This window comes from Elephas maximus, chromosome 3, assembly GCF_024166365.1.
Source record: "Elephas maximus indicus isolate mEleMax1 chromosome 3, mEleMax1 primary haplotype, whole genome shotgun sequence".
Lineage (NCBI taxonomy): Eukaryota > Metazoa > Chordata > Mammalia > Proboscidea > Elephantidae > Elephas > Elephas maximus.
Window position 1 is genome coordinate 31,958,246 of NC_064821.1, and position 22,369 is coordinate 31,980,614.

Sequence of the window (22,369 nt, forward strand, 5' to 3'; positions counted from 1 at the left end):
ATAGATGGGGCATAGACAATGTCCACCCCAGTGGGCATTGAGGTGGGCTCTGCCCCAGGATTCAGAGGCCCTGGTCACACCTTCCAAGGAGCCCTGGTTGTACAGTGGTTAAGCTCTCAGCTGTTAACTGAAAGGTCTACTGTTCAAATCCGCTAGCTATTCCGTGGGAGAAAGATGTGGTAGTCTGCTTCGGTAAAGATTATAGCCTAGGGAACCGTATGGGGCAGTTCTACTCTGTCCTGTAGGGTTGCCATGAGTTGGAATCGACTTGACAGTAATGGGTTTGGTTTTTTTGATCACACCTTTCGTGGACTCTGTCCCATTTGGGATGGGAATCCCCATCCTCCAGGTGCCTTGGACTCCATCCAGTTCTGGTTCCCCAGCCTCGGCCCTACTGACATCTGGGATGGATTATTCCCTGGGGTGAGAGGGCCGTCCTGTGCACTGCAAGATGTTTAGCAGCACCCCTGGGATCTACCCACTACACAAGGTGTGATACCATGAATGTCTCCAACATTGCCCAGTATGCCCTGGGGGCAGACTCCCAGCTGAGAACCACTGTTCTAGGATCACATCAGGCCCAAATCACTGCTCAGGCTCCTCCCCAGATGATGAGGGTGGGATGTAAGTGTATGGAAAGTGCTGGAAGGTTACTCCAAATTCATAGCAGTTACCTGTGGGGGCGAGCACGGGGAAAACCCCACTGCCTCCAGTGCTGCTGGAGGGTTTACAATGAAAGATTCAGCAAGTTTCTAAAAGGAGCCCTGGTCGGGTGGAGAACTTGGCTTACAGAGCTCATCCAGCACCAGGCACGGCTCTCAATGCTTCACATGTACCCACTCACTCAGTGCTTGTGCCCCATCAGGTAGGACTGTGCTGCTTCATAATTTGCAGGCGTGGAAATGGAGGCACATAGAGACCAAGCAATTTGCTTAAAGTTGCACACCAAGGAAGTGGCAGAGCCAGGATTGGAACCCAAGCAATTGGCGACCTGGTCTGCCTTCTTAACCAATAAGCTTGCTTTCCCTGAGATGGCTCAGATCTAAGCTCAGCTGCTTCCAGGCAAACATCTGCTGGGACCATGGTACTGATCAGAACTCCCTAGAAATTTGTATTCCTGCTAAAATTTCCTCCTCCACCACTGGGCACACCCCCAGTGTCGTGCTCTGAGCCTCTGGACCCTTCCTCTGGATGCCTGACTCTGTGATGCAGCCTCTTTCAACGTTCATGATTTTCTCAGCACCTGCACCCACTCCTGTTTCCTGCCTGACTTCCCTCACCTTCCCTGTCTCCCAGCTCTGTTTCTCTCCAGGAGGGTTCACTTCCTCTGAAGCCTCCTCTTACACCAACACTGTGAAGCAAAAACCCAGAACTCATAACATCCCCCAGCAAGTTTTACCAATTGGGTGCAGCCTTTTGCCTAAGCTGCTTGCAGGTGAGGCCATGAGACAGCCCAGACATCCCCCAGATCTCTACCTGTTCGCAGGGCTGCTACGCTCAGACAAGGTCGTCATGAAAATCAGAACACGGCGCCCCCTCCTCATCCCTGTCCTTTACTTCTGTCAATGAATTACCATCACGACAGTGGAAATCTATATTGTCTACAACATGAAGGGCATTCCTGAGATGCGGTGACTTGTGCAGTGCGTGACCTGCACAGCTGTGCATGGTGGTCAGGTTTGCTCCCACTCCTAAGATGCATCCCAACGCCACTTAAAATGTGTCATTGATCAAAAGGATGGCTTCTTGTAAATCTCCCTCGAACCCCAAAACCAAAAACCTGCTGCCATTAAGTCAATTCTGACTCATAGCGACCCTATTAGACAGAGTAGACTTGCCTCATAGTGTTTCCGAGGAGCGGCTGGTGGATTTGAACTGCTGACCTTTTGATTAGCAGCCGTAGCTCTTAACCACTGCACCACCAGGGCTCCAAGGGATAATTCCTCAAGGAATGTGCACTGTGCCCAGGAGGAGTGTTCAGTTCCTTTGTGTGCAGGAGGAAGCTGGCATTGTTCTCCCAGCAGGCCAAGCCCTGGCCCACACTGGCAATTTCAGTCCTAAGGGTAAGGTGAGTAGAGGCCTCCACACATCAACAGATGGGTGCAGAGCAGCCCCAGGGTGCTCCTGGGTCTGTGGTGTCCTTGTGTTGAATCCTGAATCTTTGACTCTACCCATCTCTCGCTGCTGACAGGTGACTGGCTTGGGGGCCTCTCACCTGCAAAGGTGGGTGGGGGAAGTTTGAGGGCAGGGGGAGCTTTAAAACTTGAACAAGTAAATATCTATCAAAATTATAAACTCGTTGGTTCTCTGACCCGGTAATCCCACTCCTAGGAACGGACCCCCCTCCACCTCCCAGCTATTTTCGCACAAGTGTGAAAGCAATGTTCACCATTGCTCACGGCAGCACTGTGCTCAGTGTCAAAGTGTGGGAAGCCATCCAGGCATCCCTCATCAGGGATCCCTCACAGTGGAATACAGTGCAGCTGTCCCAAAGAACAAGCACTTTCTCTACATACCAACATACAAAGAGCTCCAGAATATGTTGTATGTGAAACAAAAACTCAAGGAACAGAGCTGTATGGACAGTATGCTATCCTTCTGTGTAATAAAGGTGGGGGGGGGGGATGTAGGTTTGATGATACCTGCGTGTGCACACATAAACATTGGAAAGATACACTAATGGACTAACGTGGTAATAAGCGGGGGGTGGGAGGGTGGGGGGGGAAGAAGCAGGGTGGAAGGGGGGGCAGTTGGGGTGGACATCTTTTCAGATAGTCCCTAACATTTTCAGGACCTAGGATAAGAGTACAAATGGAGGCCCTCATACTGTGCATAAATATTCAAAATATGCTTTATTCTTCTATCTTACAAACGCGCCTTCAGGAACCACTTGGAAGGTCAGGGTGGAATTTCGAATCTGACCTCTGCCCTAGATCATGGTGTGGGAGGGCTGGCCCTGCCCCTGGACTGTGGCCTTGCCCCTTTCCTTCCCACTCATGGCTCTGCCCTGCACACGTGTGGACCCTCCATCTGGCATGTCCAAGCTCCAGCTACATTGGTGTCAATAGCCACCCCTTGCACACTCCTGGGACTCAGGGGTACACACAAGCAGTGTAGTTGGAGAATAGGCCCACAGGAGACTCTCCTGCAAATTCCTGGAATCTGGGCTTGGGCAGTGAATGCCAGGATTCTGGGTAACTCAGAGTGTGTTCTAGAAAGGGAGGAAGATACAAGCTCCTGGTAGACATGTCCCCTCAGCCGAACGGTTCCTTACCCCATGGGCTGGAGGAGGGCCAGGGGGCCCCCAGGAGATGGGGTTTTGTCTTTCATCCATATTAACTGTTGAATCATACAATGTATTATGTATTCAAAAATCTAAAATTATATTTAAAAGCTTATGCAATTACGTAACCAAATACCTCGTGGGAATATTGGTTTTCTGGATTTGAAGGATTAGGACCATAGTGTCATGGAACATCTTGGTTGACTGACATAATACAGTTCATAAAATTATGTTCTACATCCTAGTTTGGGGAGTAGTGTTTGGGGCCTTAAAAGCTGTGAGTGGCCATCTAAGATACAACTATTGGTCTCTACTTGTCTGGAGCAAAAGAGAAAGAAGAAAACCAAAGCCTCAAAGAAGAAACTAGTCTACAGGACAAACTGTCTACATGAACCACAGCCTCATATACCCTGAGGCCAGAAAAACTAGATGGCACCCAGCAACTACTACTGACAGTTCTAATCAGGGCCACAATAGATGGACCCTGATGGAATGGGAGAAAAATGTGGAACAGAACTTCAAATTCCTAAAAACAAATGAATTAAAACAAAACAAAACCCAGACTTACTGGACTGATTGAGAGTAGAAGACTCCCTGAGACTATTGCCCTGAGATACCCTTCAAACCTTGAACCAAAACTAACCTCTGAGGTCAACTTTGTAGCTAAATAACAGACTGGCTCACAAAATAATGAATATCACCTGTATGTACTGTGCTTCTCTAAAAAAATCACCTGTATGAGACCAAAAGTCAACAATTACTTTAAAACAAAGATGAGACTGTAAGGGGGCAGGGAAACTAGATTAATGGAAATGGAACAACCAGAATGGAAATACTGAGAATGTCCGTGCATTGTGGAGAATGTAATCAATATCACTGAATGGCTTGTGTAGAAATTGTTGAATGGGAAGCTAAACTGCTGTGTAAACCTTTACCGAAAACACAATAAAATATTATTTAAACAAACAAACAAAAAACGTGTGCAATTAAAAATCCTTAAGCCTTGGTGCACTCTCTGGATTTCCATGCCTGAGGGCCTTCCCTGGTGAAAGATCTGCTGACAAGTGCCTGGTGTCTTCAAAGGCCTGGGGGCTCTCCTCAAGGCTGTCCCTGGGCTGCCCCCACCCCCTGCTCAGGGTTGGGGGCATCATTGTTCTGGAAGACCACCTGCTCGGCGACGCCAGTGCCCACACCCCAGCATACTTACATTGTACAGGAGATCAGTCCACCCTTCCATGGTGATGCACTGGAAGACGGTCAGCACTGCAAACAGGATGTTGTCGAACTGAGTGATCCCGTTGTTGGGCCCTTCCCAGTAGGGCTGACATTTGGTCCCATTGGGGCAGGTACGGGCAGGCTCCTCTGTCCCACATGGAGCCGGAGACTCACCCTGAATGTCATCTATGAAAGCAAGGGGACAAAAGTCAGGGGGGAGCAGGGAAAACCAGCTCTCTGAAATAGTGGCTAGCGTATATTGAATGCTGTTAGAAAAATGGCTATTGGGATGAACTTCTCAGTCTTTTTAAGAAACCAACTTTAGTTTCGTTGATCAATTTTTTTTTTTCTATTCCATTAACTACTTCTCTAATCTTTTATTACTTTTCTTTTCCTGTTTTTGTGGGTTTAGTTGGCTGTACTTTTCCTTAAGTTTTTGAGTTGAGTTCTTTAAGGCTAGAAACCCCCTTTAAATGCTGCTTTAGCTGCATCTCACAAATTTTGATATACTACTATTGGAGCCCTGGTAGCACACTGGTCAAGACCTTGGCTGCGAACCAAAAGATCATCTGTTCAAATTCACCAGCAACTCCTTGGAAACCCTACGGGGCAGTTCTACTCTGTCCTATAGGGTTGCTATAAGGCGGAATTGACTCAACAGCAACACGTTTTGTTTTGGTTCGATACTATCATTATTGCTCAACTAAAATATTTTCCAATTTCCATTATTATTTCTTCTTTGACCCATGGGAAATCAAGAAATATTTCTTTAAACAAAACAAAACAAAACAAAACTTCAGACATACACAAAAACAGAGAGACTGGCTTGCTGAATTCCCATGTACCTAATAGCAATTTCAACAGTTACCCATTCCAGGCCAATCTTGTTTCATCTATATCCCCCTTCCTCTCACTTTGTCTTGCCACTAGAAAATTTTAAAGCAAATCTCAGACATCATATTATTTCACCCATAAATAAGAAGCATGTCTCTTAATTTCCTAACATTTTTAGAGTTATCTTTTTTTGTTCCTGATTTCCAGCTTAACAGCATTATGGTCAGAGACTGTGTTCTGTGTTATTCCAGTCCTTTGACATCTGTTGAGATTTGTCTTATGGCCTATGCTATACTCAGTTTTTAAGTGTTTGGGGTTTACTGTGTGGGTGTTGGATGCAGAATTTTCTAGATGTCCATTAGAACAAGCTTGTGTTAGTCTTCTGTAGCCTTACCAATTTTCTTTTTCTTGAGATGTACTGGGCTCAGGGAGCTTTTCTGGGGGCGAGGGAGACCAGCACACACAGTTCCTACCCTTAGGCACGAGAGCTAAGCTTTCTTCCCAAATAGTTGGAGGCAGATTGTGAAAATGTCACAAGGAGAGAAGAACGTGCCAATGGGCACCCCTCTCACTGGGAACCAGACAGCTTCCTGGGGAGGCAGCTGCTGGGCTCGGCACTAAAGGTCAGCATTCCAAGGTGTTGATGGGCAGGGAGGAGGAGAGATGACCTGACTATCTATGATCACCTGGAGGTAGTTCACAGATTATCTCCGGAGTGTCCCCATTTGGCCAGAGCAGCGGATAGGAACTTATTTTGTGAGTGACAGACGCTTTTGGTCAAAGGAAAGAGTGACACTGTCGGGCAAGAAAACAAACAGCCATGTGTGTAAACTCAAGTTTCCTATGAAATGAAAATATATCCCACTGTACATATGACAGGCTCTGCAGCACGAATTCCCACCCTTGACTTAGCACCCTGCAGAGAGGAATACACCGACACGAAATGAATAGATCTTGTTGACCTTTTGAGTGCCAGTTACACAGAAACTTTAAGTCTAGCCTCACGGTTTCCACTTCTACGTGAGGTGACACCGGTGGTTGCTCTAAGACATGACACTCACTGCTCCAAGAAGCAGCGAGCATGTCAGCCACGAGCTTATGTTGTTGGAAACACCTTCGTCACTTAACTTGGCTACACAGACTATTACTTAATAAATACAGGTAGAAAGGCAAAATCTTTTAAACATAAGACTCAGGGCAGGGGAAAAAAAAAAAAAAGAATCATAAGCTCTTATTTCTTCTTTGACCCAAAACAAAGAACTTCAGACATACACAAAAACAGAGAGGATAGTATGATGAATTTCCATGTACCTATCACCAATTTTAACAGTTATCCACTCCAGGCCAATCACTGGTCGCCTCTTTTCAGAACCTAGTCCGTCTTCCAAGCATCCAAGTCTGGCTTAGTTCCCAACCCCACAGAGTTCCCTTGTGTCAACCCAGCTAACACCGGTCTTTCTTTTCCTTGGGCCTACAACATCTCCCGTCTTTTCATACCTGGGGGCTTATAATCACACATTAGCCTTCATTGCCATGAAATAGTTCTAAATGAGGAATCTTGTCTCCCCAAACTATTCGGGAAGCTCTTGGAAAGCAGGAAGGCTTCCACTTGATTTCTGCATTCCTCTGAGTGTGGAGCACCGTGCTGGGCACACGGGAACTGGCTCCTGATACGGGAATGCTGAGAACTTGGCTATCTTTAGCAGCTTTGCCTGTGCTGTTTCTGCAAGCCCCCTACCTCTACCCCCTCCACCACCGCGCTATGCTCTGAGGGCTGCTTCTAGAAAAGCAATGGTCCAGAAAGTCTGTGGAATTTGGTTATAAATATATTTTAAAATTAACCTGCTGCCTGGGTGTCTGCATATATCTGTCTCTTACTCACACTCTTTATATTTTTAATCTCCAGCTTTTCAGTCATATTCCTAAATGAATCTTCCTGCCCTTTGGTTGCCCCACCCACGCCTGTCCCCTCCGAACCCCACTCAGACCCAAGGCAGCCCCGCGGCCTCTTCTCTGGAAAAAAACAAAACAAAACCCCAAACCAGCTCAGGATTCAGAGTCCTGGTTTCTGTGCTTGTGGCTGGTTTTCTGAGGGGCCCTGCCCTGCTTCCCTCCCTCTGCGTTTCCGCCTGGGTGACGCGACCGGGCGCAGAAATAGCTCTGCCTCAATTAACACCTTCTTCATCGGGAAAAGAAATAATTAGGACATTCCATATTGAGCACACTTCACAAACCCAGGAGAGGAGACAGGAGGAACCAGAGAAAAGGAGGAAGGAAAAACGTGTCTTGAATACCCCTGCTCCACTGGGTGTTTCCTTCCCCTGGGGGTCTCAGGAGAGGTATGGGATGGTTGCTATATGGCTGGCTGCTGTCCGTATTGGCCCACTTGGGGGCCAGTGGGCAGAGAAGGAGAATGGAAGCCACTCTGGGTAATGTCTTCATCCATGGCCATCTTTCCCCAACCAGACAGGCCTGGAGCCTCTTTCCCTTCACCCCGAGCTCCCCTTTGGGCCTCAGTGTCCAGGCTCCTCTCCCTCAGTTAATGGTTCCCTTGGCCTGAAGGGTCAGGCTGCCCTTCACTTGGCCTGCACCAGACGGCTGAACCAGCTGTGCAATACTGAAACACAGGCATCTCTCATTATCTGACCCTGTTTGCTTCTTGGGTTTCAGATAGCAAGTGGCTAGAGTTCAGAGAGTGTCGTGGGTTGAATTGTGTCTCCCTGAAAAGATATGTCCACATCCTAACCCCTCAAAGCTGTGAATGTGACCTTGTTGGAAATAAGGCCTTTGCGGATGTAATTAGTTAGGGATCTTGAGATGAGATCATTCTGGATTTGGGATGGGCTCCACAGCCAATGACTGGTATCTTTATAAGAAAAAGGAGAGGGGGGGGTTCGAGACACAGAGACATAAGGGGAAGGCCATGTCACACACCAGCGGACACCTGGAGACACCAGAAGCTAGAAGAGGAAAGAATGGTCCTCCTCTAGAACCTTCGGAGGGAGTACGGCCCTGCCCACACCTTGATTTTGGACTTCTGGCCTCCAGAACTGTGAGAGAACAATCCATCCGTGTTGTTTTAAGCCACTTCATTTGTGGTACTTTGTTACAGCAGCTCTTTGAAAACCAATACAGAGAGCAAGGGATGTAAATGAAAATATACCCAAAAGCTATCTGCTTCCTGAGTGCTGAGCATGGACAGCCAGGGGGGCCGCCTTCCACACTGCTGGTTCAGCGCTGGGCCCAAAGGGTGGTGCCTCCTGCTTCCCTGGCTCTTTTCCTACCCCCTGCCCCAAACCTTCTCTTGACCCAGCCACTAGTAGGCCTCCAGCACCCTGCCCAGTGCCAGGTTCTGACTGGTTGGTGCCAGTACTGGGGTCTCAGCCCTGGCCAGGACCCCCAGTTGAGCACCCTCAAGCACATCCTGGGGGAGGGGGCCAGGAGGAGCCATCTTGTACCTTCTTCTACAGGGGAATGACCTGCGTCTGAGTACTGGCAATGCTATGCCCTCCAATCAGAGGACTGTGTGTGAGAGTGGCGAAACCAACCCGGGAAAGGACCAGCACACGAAAGCAGTCAGGCTGGGCCTCTTCCTGCTCAGGCCACCATCCCTTCTTCCTGCTTCAACACTCAGCATGGTCTCAGGTTGCTGGAAGGTAACTAGGTGGACACTCTTGGCTCCCTGCCCATATCCTTGCCTGAAAACGCCATGAATTGCTCCACTGTGTGCAGGTGGCCAGGTATGCCTGACATGTCAGCCAGAAGTCAGTAGATCAATACCCCAGCTCCCTCACCCTTCGGGTGGGATGACTCTGAGCTGTATGCTCTACTCTGCCTCGCAGAAGTCCCCAGTGGGACTGAGCCGCAGTTGTCTGCAGTGGTAATTGACTTGCTAAGTGTCTTAGTCTTGGAGGGTTGCGTTAACAAAATACCACAAAGTGGGTGGCTTTAAAGAACAGAAATTTATTGTCTCACAGTTCTGGAGGTTAGAAGTCTGGATCTAGGGCGTCAGTAGGGCTATGTTCTCTGTCAGCTGTAGGGGAAGGTCCCTCCTTGTCTCTTGCAGCTTCTGGTAGCTCTGGGTGTTTTTTTGTGGTCCTTTGCTTGTAGAGGGATCCTTACATGGTGTCTCCCCTGTGTGACCCGATTTCTGTGTCTGTTCTCCCCTTATATAAGACACTACTTAGACAGGATTAGGATTCGGACCTACCCTAATTGATAATATCTTTAAAGAAAGATCCTATTTCTCCAAATGAGGTCACATTCACAGGTACAGAGGTTAGGGCTTCAACACATCTTTTTAGGAGACACTATTCAATCCCTAACAACAAGGCACCCTTACCAGCTGTCTTCCCTTCCCGGTCTCACTTCCCCACTCCCATGATGGTATGTTCTGGGGTCACTTCCTCAACACACCACCTGCCCCTGGGTCTACTTCTGGGGGCCCCAACCCAAGACCACAGCTACAACCAAGATCTGGGCTAGTTCACCCCCTGCCTTCCCGACAGAGCTTGGTAAAGGAGGTTCTCCCAGCTGCCAAGACAAAGAAGCAAGCCCCTGGGGGTCCCTTCTGGAAGCTTTGTTCCCCAAAGAAGGAGAATGGGAAGAAGGTTGGAAAAACATGTCCAGCTGCTTGGACCTACCTGTCCCTTCTTCAAAGCAGGTGGTATGAAATTTTCCCATATAAAATTCTAACCCTATGATTGCAAAAATAAGGATTGCAAAAAATAGGAGGAGGCCGATCTGCAGCAGGGGAATCATCGCCTTCATGATCGACTTCAAGACGACTTGTAAACCTGGGGAGACACAGAGAGAGCCCCACAGCCCATGAGCAAGCACCCACCACCCCGCCAGAGATGCTGAGGGAACCCAGAGCACACGGGAGTGGGGAAGACGGAGCGAGGGCCACACAGAGGCTGGGCATTACGATAACAGGGACAAGCCTTCCTTCTTTTTTTTAAAAGCGCTTTTTATCTTAAAAAGTACTTTGTGCTCCATTTGCTGTTTCATTTCATGACCTTTTGGGCAAGAAAAGGGCAGAAATCTATTGCTTTCTAAGCCATATACTTGGGTGTTGGGCAGCTTCCACGCAAAGTGGAGAGTCTTTTCCTAATTTTTTCTACCAACAGGGGGCATCTTTTCCTAATTCATGCAAAGGCTAATTGCAGCTCTGCCCAGGAAAGCAGGAGGTGTCCCAGTTCCAGACCGCACATGATCTCATTGGCTTCTGGAAACAACCCCATGAAGTGAGAGCACATATAAAATCACCCGTATTTTACAGAGTGGGGAAGCAAGGCTCTGAGAGGTGAGGTGACTCACCCATGGGCATGAGAAATGGCAAAGTCAGGACTCAAACCCAAGTCTGTATGATTCGAGGTTATGCACCCATGCTGGCTTCTCTGTTCTGGGCAGTCCAACTCAGGAAGACGAGGCATAGTGCCCAAGTGGAGCCCTGGTGGCTCAGTGGTTAAAAGCCTGGCTGCTAACCAAAAGGTTGGCAGTTCGAATCCATCACTTGCTCCTTGGAAACCCTATGGGACAGTTCTAATCTGTCTTGTAGGGTTGCTATGAGTCGGAATCGACTTAATGGCAATGGGTATGGTAAGCCCTCAAGGCCGGGGCAGGGGTGGGATGGAAGACACACCCTACTGGGGGTTGGGATACCTGGTGCTGCAGGAGTTTTATCACCAATCAATGAAGGACCCTTTTCCGTGAAAGTCCAGGGTCCAGGAGCTTCCCACATTATAAATAATATACCCATGTAACTGATGATCAAGTGGCTCTGAGCCTGAATTTCCTTTGGAAGAGGAAGGGATAAAGCTGATGATAAATAAAGTTTCATTCTATTCTAAAAGACCCATGACTCTAAGATTCAAAGAATGTTCATAATAACAATAGCTGCCATTTTTTGCTACCTAACCAAACCAAACCAAACAAAAAAGAAACAAACCTGTTGCCATTGAGCTGATTATGACTCTTAGTGACCCTATAGGACAGAGTAGAACTGCCCCATAGGGTTTCCAAAGAACGGCTGGTGGATTCGAACTGCTGACCTTTTGGTTAGCAGCCAAACTCTTAACTACTGTGCCACCAGAGCTCCTTTTGCTACATAGAAGGCAAATTCTACATTTGTAACCCCTATTTTTTTTTTTATGTGGCACCCCTGGGTGGCCCAAATGGTTAAGTGCTCAACTACTAGCTGAAAGGTTGGCAGTTTGAGTGCACCCAAAGACTTCTCGGAAGACAGGCCTGGCGATCTGCTTCTGAAAGTCACAGCCTTGAAAAGCTTAATGGAGCAGTTCTACTCTGCACATGTGGGGTCACCATGAGTCAGAACAGACTCGATGGCAACTAACAACAATGACAACCCCTGAGATACATATTAGGGAAGTCTATGGTTTCCTCGGAGCCCTGGTGGCACACTGACGAAGAGCTTCTCTGCTAACCAAAACAACCAAAAGGTTGACAGTTTGAATTCCCCAGCTGCTCCTTGGAAACCCCATGGGGCAGTTTTACTCTGTCCTATAGGGTCGCTATGAGTCAGAATCGACTCAACGGCAATGGATATATGGCTTCCTATATATTGGTCAAATATGTAGTATATGAAGTCTATATATTTGGAGTAGTGTAAGTGGGTAATGTGCTCAGCTGCTCACCAAAAGGTTGGAGTTGAGACTAACCAGAGGCACCTCAAAAGAAAGGCCTGGCGATCTATTTCCAAAAAATCATCCATTGAAAATGCTATGGAGCACAGTTCTACTCTGACACACCTGCGGTCACCATGAGTCAGAGTCTACTTACACAGCCACTTTTTTTCTTTATGGTTAATATTTAGGTTCAAACATAAAGCTTGGGGCCCTTGCTGCTTGATAAGAAGAACTTCCTGTGGCCCATTATTAGCACCCCATGATGGGTGAGACCACTGTAATTGAGGGAAACTGTCAGAGCAGTCCAAGACTCCAGGGGGTCCAAAGTGTCAATGCTCATGGAGGCAGTGTACAGGGTGGTTAAGGCTGGGAGGCAGGGAGAGCTGGACTTGCATCCTAGTGGCACTACAGTTGTGGGTGCTGCTGGTGCCTTGCCCAGATCCCCTTTCCCACTGGGGCACCTAACCTCCAGCTGCTATGGGTTCCAGCCGACCTGCCTCTTTGTAGCCTTGCCCTTGGTTATCAGGAGCTGCCTCACTGGGAGGTTATGGCTTCCCTACCCTCACCTCCAATAACTGACTGATGCAGAAGTACAAAAGGCCAGCCTCCTTGCCTCCAGTTGGAGGACAACTCTGGTGTTCTTCACACTGCAGAGCTCCTCGTGGGCTCAGGCTGGGGTTGACTCCTGCTGAGGCTGCACCCTTGCTGACACCCTCCGCTGCCCCATCCTGCTTCCCTCCGTCCCACCTGCCCTCGCTCCTGAGTGCTCACAAGCATCTGAACACCTAGCTAAGTCTGCTTCTTGGGAACCTAAGTCATCTGCTTACTAGGTATGGGACCTTGAGCAAGTCACCTCACCCTTCTGAGCCTCAGTTTCTCCAACTGTAAGTGGAGATTAGAATAGCACCTGCTTCACAGGATTTAATGAAATCATTCATACCTAGCGAAGTACTTGGCCCATCACACGTGGTTTTATTGGTATTAGCTTTGGGATGGCCCTTAATTTACCATGACGACTGGGCTCCTGCTGCCTGCATAAGTAAGCGCCTTCTTTCTATGAAGAGACCCTGCTGATGCTCATCTAGGAAATCTTATTCATTAAACCTGGATGGCAATGAACCCAAGGAATGAGGCCAACAAAAATGTAAAATGGTGATAATAAGACAGCCTATCTCACAGGCTTGTTGTGAGGACAAATCAGTTAAAAAAAAATAGAAAATACTTAGAAGAGTACTTGGTACACAGTTTTATAAATTATTATTATCATTTTATTAAGGCAGTAGTTATTTCCTAAGCTTATTTTTTATTTGTGCATATATATGTATATATACATATATGCATATAATTTTTTTTTTCAGATGAACCTATACTTAATTCTGACCTGGCACATTGCAGCCACGCCCAAAGAGTGAAGTAGAAGTGTCTTTAGAGAATGAGAAAGCAGCATGAAATGAGTATGGACTTTGGAGCTCGTCACTGTCAAGCTGTAAGAACTCAGGTGAGTAATTTAACCTTCCTGAGCCTCGGCCTTCTCAGCTGTAAAATGGGTTCATTGACTGTGAGGTGGAACTAAGATACGCAGGTTAAGTTCATTCTACAGTGCCTGGTATACAGCAAGCACACAATAAATGGTAACGGTCATCGCTGCCATTGTTTCTGCCCAGGCTTGGAGTCATACTTGAGTTAACTCCTAGTTCTGCCACTTCTCAGCCATATGCCACTTCTCAGTCACTTTGAGCCTCAGTTTTCCCATCTGTAGAATGGAGATATCAGTGCTATCAACTTCATAGGGGTTGTGAGAACTGAATGAGAGAACGAGTGGTGCTCCTGATATACAGTAGGTGCTCAATAAGTGGGTGCTGTGGTTATGGGGGAAACCCTGGCGGCATAGTGGTTAAGTGCTACTGCTACTAACCAGGGGGTTGGCAGTTTGAATCCACCAGGCGCTCCTTGGAAACTCTGTGGGGCAGTTCTACTCTGTCCTATAGGGTTGCTATGAGTTGGAATCGACTCCATGGCAACAGGTTTGGTTTTCGGTTTTTTGGTGGTTATGGATGAGGGACCTGGCTTGCTTTCGAGAGCTCGCCCAGATGTGCAGCCAGGTTCCTGGGGATTGCCTTGGGAGCTTCCTCAGAGAGGAGGCTGCCCTGATGCAGGCTGGAAGGGCTGAGGGCTCTTTTAGAGACGCTCTGGGGAGGGGAAACCAAGGGCCCCCCTGCGGAGCACACCCCTTGCCAGGGGCAGAAACTCACGCACTTGGGATTCCAGACACCAGCTTGAGCGGCCGCAGCACTCGAACTGCTCTCAGCGTCCGTAAGTCAAACTCCGTCCCAACTGTTGACAAGATGCTGGAAGAAAGAAGCCAAAACGAAAACAAAGGGTGGGTTTTGGGCCAGAAAGGGGGTGGCGGGGAACTTGGGGTATGATGTTGTCTGGGTGACTGCAGGCAAGCAGCTTTACATCTCTGGGCCTCAGGTTCCTAGCAATGTGAATAGTACCTGCCTGGTGGGATCAAAGATGATTTACAGAGACCCGGAACAGATGTGTGGTTGATGTTCAATAAATGTTGGTTCTTTTGGGATGAGAGGAATGAAAGCTTCCCCATGGTAGGGGTGATGGTTAGTGTATTTTACAACCTCTACATCAGGGCCTTGGCCAATCAGAATGGGCTATGGGGAGGCCTGGGGCCCTGGGGAGGGGCCAGGGCGATGGAAGATCCTTTAGGGACTTGGGGGCAACAGTTCTTTACCAACTGACAGGGGAGTAGTTCAGTATTAAGAGCCCTGCCTGGCCAGGTTTGGATGCCAGATCTGCCACTTCCCAGCTAGGTGACCTTGGACAAGTTGTCTCTCTGTGCCTCAGTTTCCCCTTTTGTATACCAGGATAATTATAGCACTGACCCCTCAAAGCAAAAGGCTGTGAGGATTAAATGAAGTAATACTTGTGTGTCATACTGTGGTGGCTTGCACATTGCTATGATGCTGGAAACTATGCCACCAGTACTTCTAATACCAGCAGGTGGACAGGTTTCAGTGGAGCTTCCAGATAAGACAGACTAGAAAGAAAGGCCTGGCAAGCTACTTCTGAAAATTAGCCAATGAAAACCCTAAGAATCACAACAGAACACTGTCTGACAGAGTGCTGGTAGATAAGCCCTCTAGGTTGGAAGGCACTCAAAATACAGGGGCGGCAACTATGGATTTGAGCATTCCAACAGTTGTGAAGACAGTATAGGACCAGACAATGTTTCCTTCTATTGTACAGGGGGTTGCCGTGAGGTGGAGCTGACGACAACTAACAACCTTGTGAAGTGCACACAGGATGTGTGCTAAGCTACTCAGAAACAAATGAAAAAACCAAACATACTGGCACCTGCTTAAAAAGGGGCTACAGACCCCAGGCCTCAGGTCAAAAAAAGTCACTCTTGTAAAGGCAAGTAGGAAAGAATCACGGCAATAAGAGAGAAGGGTGTCCTGCACAGATCCTCTTGGGAAGACCTTGTCCTAGGAGCTCGTTTGTAAACATGCTGCTGGTGGGATGAGGGGTCCCGCGGCCCCCGCTCCGGCATCCCGGGGAACGCCCAGACCTGTTTCTGAGTGTGTCCATTTCAGAGGTAAGCGACGCAGGGTGAGCTGTCACAGAGCAACACAGAGGAGAGGCAATCATCGAAGCTGCAGGCGAGGGGCAAGAAACTCTGAAAACCTGGGGGTTCTATGACTGAGGGAGACCACAACAAATAACTTGCATGTGCCTTGTCAGGAGGACTGGGCCTTACCACTCCATCCTGTGCCAATAGGTATCTGCATCTCTTTGCCTGGAGGTTTTCTCCAAAGCTTAGACAAGCGCAGGGAATTAACACCCTTCAAAAGCCAGATGGGAGCTGGGGGATCAACGCTCCATCTCCCTCGCCTCTCATTCTGGATCCCTCTGAAGTGTGGGCTCTACAGGGCCTCCCAGCTGCCCACAGGGGTAACGGGCTCCATGACTTACACTTCCTGCCTCGGGATCACTTCTCTCTCAGGGGACCTGCTCCTGAACTCACCTCTCAGATAAACTACATGCACCTGCATCCTTTTCAGAGTTAGCCTCTAGGGCACCCCAAACTAAAATAAGGAATTTCCCCAAAACTTTCTCCAGATTACTTCTAGAGCAGACACAGGCCTGCTTGGTTGGACTGAACTACTTTCCCGACATCACAAATTGTGCATCTGAGCACCTCCTGTGTGCTGGGCAAAGCAAGCCATGAGAGCTTCTTGCCCCCTGGAGCTGACGCAGAGGAGAGGCATTTAAAGAGGAAATGCACACAATGAATGAGTCCATCCAGGTGTGATGCATTCACAGGGGTAGCCAGGAAGGCGACAGCTTTGAGGACAGACAGTAGTGTGGTAACTAGTCTGGCGACCCAGGAAGGTGAGGTCTCATGGATGAGGAGGAGGAATTGGGTCTGTGGGGGAAAAACTTTCCAGGGTGAGAGAATGGCCAGGAGAGAGATGTGGGGTGGGAAGGAGTTCGGCAAATTCAAGGAATGAAATGAGAGTCTGGCTGGGATTTTGATGGTGGTGGGGTGAGAAGGAGCCCTGGTGTTGCAGTGGTTAAGCACTCAGCTGCTAACCGAAAGATCGGTGGTTCAAATTTGAATCAACCAACCACTCTGGAGAAGAAAGATGTGGCAGTCTGCTTCTGTAAAGATTACAGCCTTGGAAAATCTATGGGGCAGTTCTACTCTGTCCTATAGGGTCGGTACGGAGTCGGAATTGACTTGATAGCAATGAGTTTGGTTTTCTGGGAGGGGTGGGGTGAGTGGCGTGCCAGGAAGCGGGAGAGCAGGTGGGGGTCCTAGACTGTGAGATGACCCCAGAGAACTTTCAATTCACTTGATCCATGTATTTATTTGATTCTTTCTCCTCACCAACTTTCTAATATTAACTCGGGTTCCTCAAACTCTGCCTTATGGATCATTAGATTATGTGGCTTATGCCCTTCCCTCTTGGCAGATGGGAAAGCTGTTGGTTAGGAAGTGGACAGTTGTATCCAGCCACGGACAAGGTCTTCATTTATTCACTTCACAAATATTCATGGAGCTGGACAACGTGCCGGGCCCTGTCCTGGGAATCCGGGACATAAGCCACAGAAATCTCTGCCTATTCGAGGGAGACCGAGAATAAACCTGAAGAATACGCCGGCGTTGGGTGACGAGGATTCAGGAGAAAAGCAAGGTTGGTCGTCTGGGGTGGCATGAGGGGAGTGGGGAGCAGCTGTGGTTTTATATCAAATGTCCAGAGCAGCGCTGCCCAGGAGAAATACAATGAGAGCTGCAGACGGGATTGTAAATTTTCTAGTGCCACATTAAAAAGGTGAAATGAAGCAGGTGAAATAATTTTAATAATATATTTTATTGAGCCCAATCTATTTAAAGTATTATCATTAAAACAGGCAATCAATATCTAGTTGCTTGTCAAGTCCTCATTGACTCAAGGCAACCCCATGTGTTCAGAGCAGAACTGTGTTTCACAGGGTTTCCAAGGGGTGATTTTTTGGAAGTAGATTGCCAGTCCTTTCTTTTGAGGTACCTCTGGGTGGGCTGGAACCTCCAACCTTTTGGTTAGTAGTTGAGGGCGTTAACCTCTTGCACCACTCAGGGACTCTGCAATTATATAAAAGATTATCAAGAAGGCATTTACATTCTTTGGATTCTTTGAAATACGGTGTATATTTTTATAGCACACCTCAATTCAAGAGCTCAGTAGTCACACGTGGCCAATGGTGACTGTATTGGACCGTCAGGTCCACAGACAGTGACATGGGAGTAAAGACTTGAAGAAAGTAAGGGGATGTGCCATGTGAGTGTGACAGGAAAAACCTTGCAGCAGAGGGACTAGCAGGTGCAAAGGCCCTGAGGCTGAAACATGCCTGATGTGTTTGCGGAACATTGAGGAGGCCAGTGTGGCTGGAACAGAGGGAGGGAGGGGATGAAAAGGAGGAGACCAGGGCAGGGGGTGACAGGGTAGGTCGTGCAGGGCTTTGTGGGCCACAGGGAAGGCTTGGTTTTTTGCCCTGAGTGAGGTGGGAGCCATGGAGGGTTCTGAGCAGAGAACGGCTGTGACCTGACTTATATTAAAATAAGATCCCTCTGGCTGAGGAACTGGGTAGAGACTGTAGGGGCGAGGGAAGAAGCCAAGAGGCTGGGAAGGAGGCGGTCCAGGTGAGCGATGAGGGGGTTGGACTAGGAAGGTTGTGCTGGATACAATGATAACACTGAGATGAACTAAACTCTACCCTTTGGGGGCCATGCAAGTACCAGTAAGTGGATGACAGGTTCAGGTACAAGTCCCTATAGCCCATGGGCTGTAGGGGGCACAGACGCAGAAGAAATCTGTGTGGACAGGGAGGACTGGGGCCATCATCATGCCTGAGCCCAAATCTAAGGAGACAGCACCCACAGTCAGAGAATCCAGACTTTGGGGTCCTTCAGACCTGGGATCAAACCCTGGTCCTGCATTTCTCACAGTACGACCTTTGCCAAATTCCTTAACCTCTCCAAGCCTCAGAAATGAAGCTAATCTGACCTCCCTCTTGCCTACAACAACACGGCACCTAGCTCATAGACTGCCAGGCCTTTCTTCTGAGGCACCTCCGGGTGGACTGAAGCCTCCAATCTTTTGGTTAGCAGTCGAGGGCATTAATCATTTGCACTACCTAGGGACTCCACAATCTCATAAAAGATCATTAATAGGACATTATACATTTTTTTCTTTGAACGAGAAACGGTCTCCTGTCCCCCGCTGGAAGGACGAGAAGGAATTTAGAGGCAAATGGGAGTGGGGTGGGGGGGTGGTGGCCTCCCTCAGGGCAGTGCTGGGAGAGAAGTCAGGTGGGCCAGGCGCTGGAGGCTGGGTGCTGGAGGCTGGGGAGATGGTTCTGCCCTGTGGACACTGGGAGTCATGTAAGGTTTCGGAGCAGGGGAGGGCCGCGATTAGGGCTGGCATTGGGAAGACAACCCTGACAGCTGAGAGGACAGATTGGTGGTGATGGAGGCAGGAGTTAGAAGGGAGCCGCAGGAGCAGGCCAGCGTAATGAGGGCTGGAACTAGGACAAAGGCAGTGGGAGTACAAAAGAGGCCCTGGGTTATATATAGCTGTTGTGATTGCTGTGTACCGGAGCTTGCTCTGCTCAGCCAATCCTTCCTGCGTCCCCACAGTAGGCAGCAGTCGTCCCATTTTACAGAGGAGGAAACTAAAGCCCAGAGAAGTTCACAACACACGGAGGTCCATTCTACCGAGGAAGAACAAACCAGGGCCCCAGGACCCCAGAACCCCAGTTCTCACCTGCTTGTGTGGGTGGAGGCTTCGCTGCCTTGTGTGGATGGAGTGGGGCAGGGGTGGAGACAAGACAGAAGGGAAGAGTGGATTCCCCACTTCCTGGCTCTGAATGAGCCACCAAGTGGATGGTTCACTTGTTTATTCAGCTAGTGTTTACCGAGCATACAGAATGTGCCAGGTACTTAGGTAAGGTCTGGGGATATGGCCAAGTACAAAGTAGACGATGAGCAAATATACAGTTCGTCAGATGGAGAGAGCACTATGGCACCCACCAGGATTAAACGTGGGGTGGGAGAGAGGGGATTTGGGGTGACTCCAGGGTTTTGGCCTGGGCTGAACCCTGGTGGTGCAGTGGTTGAGAATTTGGCTGCTAACCAAAAGGTCGGCAGTTTGAATCCACCAGCTGCTCCCTGGAGACCCAATGGGGCAGTTCTACTGTCCTATGGTGTCGCTGTGAGTCAGAGCGGACTCTATGGCAATGGGTTTAGGGGTACCTGAAGGGAGGGAGTCCCTGAGTGATGCAAAAGGTTAACACACTTGGCTGCTAACCAAAAGGTTGGAGGTTGGAGTCCACCCAGAGGTGCCTTAGGAGAAAGCCCTGGCGATCTACTTCCAAAGCAATCAAAAACCAAACCAAGCCAAACCCAGTGCCCTCGAGTCGATCCCGACTCATAGCGACCCTACAGGACCGAGTAGAACTGCCCCATAGAGTTTCCAAGGAGCGCCTAGTGGTTTTGAACTGCTGACCCTTTGGTTAGCAGCCGTAGCACTTAACCACTACGCCACCGGGGTTTCCCCAAAGCCACTAAAAACCCTCTGGAGCATCATTCTACCCTGACACGCATGGGGTTGCTGTGAGTTGGGGTTGGCTCTATGGCAACGGTTTTTGTTTTTTAATCTGAAGGGTACAGCTGCTGTCATTTGAGATGGGGTAGACGGAAGGAGTAGGTTTGGGGCAAGAGGAGGAGCTGGGTTGAGGACATGTTGAGTTTGAGATTCCCTTTCCAATAACTCTCTCATTAAAACCTTCCAATGGCTTCCATCAGGCCTGGAATAAAACCCAAGCTCTTCACCATGATCACTCTACCAGGTCCCCACAGACCCCTCTACCTCTGCTTCCCCATTCTCCAGCCAACTTTCAACCCTCCTCTCTTTCAAAGGTGGCTCTTCAAACCCTTCAGGCACAGCTCAGATTCTGCCTTCTCAGAGAGGGGTCCTTGGCCCTCCTAGCTAAAGAGACCCTGCCCTCCACTCTCTGGAATGATACTGTTTACTCATCTGTATTTATCATTTATCTCATCTTCTAGAATGCCAGCTCCCTAAGGGCAGAGACTTTTCTAGTATCACTTTTCATTGCTTAGCAGATACTCACCAAATACTTGGAGTGAATAAGGAAGTAACAAAGGATATGTTATGGTACACCATATATCCCAGGGTAGATGGGGAACACTGGGGAAGAGCAACATTAAAGGGAGGAGATTTGTGAAAAAGATGGGGAAATCACAGAGGTGTTTAGAGAACAGCGAGGCCATTGGCCTCCAAGGCAGTGCAGAGATGAGTGAGATGGGAAGGATGAAGAGCATCCTTAGGTGGGCAATCCCATCACTGGGGAGTATGCCAGGGTGTGGGGAGGGGTTGGGGGGAACCTTGCAGCTGATGGGGGAGTGACGAGGAGGGCAAGGAGCTGGAAACACAAGCCTGGCTATGAGCAGAGAGGGTTTCCAGGGCAAGAGAGAACTGAGTGTATATTAAGGGAGAGAAACCAGTGATATAGCCATTGGCTCTTAGAGCTGCACTGCCCAATATGGTAACCACCAGCCATACACCGTCATTTAAATATAAATATAAATATAAATATAAATATAAATATAAATATAAATATAAATATAAATATAAATATAAATATAAATATAAATATAAATTAATTTAAATAAAATGAAATGAAAATTTCAGTTCCTCAGGCGCACCAGCCGCATTTCAAGCGCTCAATAGCTACATGTACACAGTGTGGACAAAGACATTTCCATCACAAAATTTTTATTGGATGGCCCAAACCCAACCCATTGCTGTTGAGTCGATTCTGACTCATAATGACCCTACAGGACAGGGTAGAACTGCCCCATAGGGTTTTCAAGGCTGTAATCTTTACGGAAGCAGACTGCCACATCTTTCTCCCACAGGGTGGTTGGTGGGTTTGAACCACCGACCTTTTGGTTAGCGGCCAAGTACTTAACCACTGCACCACGAGGGCTCCTTTATTGGATGGCACTGTTCCAGAAGGTCCAACCCACTGTTGTTGTTGTAGTTGCTGTCGAGTCAGCTCTGACTTATGGCAACCTTATGTATAGCAGAACAAAACGTTGCCTGGTTCTGTGCCATCCTCGTGATTGTTGGTACGTTTTGGTCCATTGCTGTGGCTGTTGTGCCAATTCATTTCACTGTGGGTTTCCCTCATTTTTGCTGACCCTCTGCCAAACATGATGTCCTTTTCTAGCAATTGGTCTTTCCTCATGATGTGACCAAAGTACATGAGCTCAAGTCTCACCATCTTTGCTTCTAAGGAGCATCGTGTTTCTTCTAATACAACCAGAATGCTCCACTCACCCACCAGGACAGGGGTTTTCAACTCTTTTGTTCACAGCTATATCCCTAGTACCTAAAACTATGCCTGGAATACAGTAGGTGCTCAATAAATGTTTGTTGGATGAATAATGAAGGAGAAATGAAAATGTAGGAAAGTGTGGAGATGACTAACGGATCCTGTTCTAGAAGACAGAAGGCTGGGTGAAAGAAGTGACTTGCCTTAAGCTAGACACTGATGGTTGTCTAAATACCCCACACCATTCCTGCTGGCAGAGTGTACTTCCCCTCAAAGAGGCAGAACATGCCCAGTAGGCTTTTTCCCAGGATTCCTTGTAACACAGCATTTGTCACATGGCTCAGTCACATGTCTGAAGGACCCACATGGAAGTCCATTGGGGACTCCCCTTGAGAGGAGTCACAGGAGACTGTCCCTCCTCTTCTTTTGGCCAGACACTTTTGTGTCTATAGGGGTTGGCTGGGTAGAAAAA

The 22,369-nt window shown here is 48.4% G+C and overlaps 1 protein-coding gene across 1 annotated transcript in view; it reads right to left on the reverse strand.

The window, feature by feature from the left end:
- CACNA1A (calcium voltage-gated channel subunit alpha1 A) overlaps positions 1-22,369 on the reverse strand; it is a 366,456-nt gene that overhangs the window by 129,995 nt on the left and 214,092 nt on the right. Inside the window, exons 6-8 of the mRNA XM_049877067.1 lie at positions 14,236-14,327; positions 9,976-10,128; positions 4,491-4,684 (exon numbers count right to left, since the gene is read on the reverse strand). Of these exons, the coding sequence (XP_049733024.1) occupies positions 4,491-4,684; positions 9,976-10,128; positions 14,236-14,327 (439 nt within the window). The remainder of the gene's footprint in view (positions 1-4,490; positions 4,685-9,975; positions 10,129-14,235; positions 14,328-22,369) is intronic.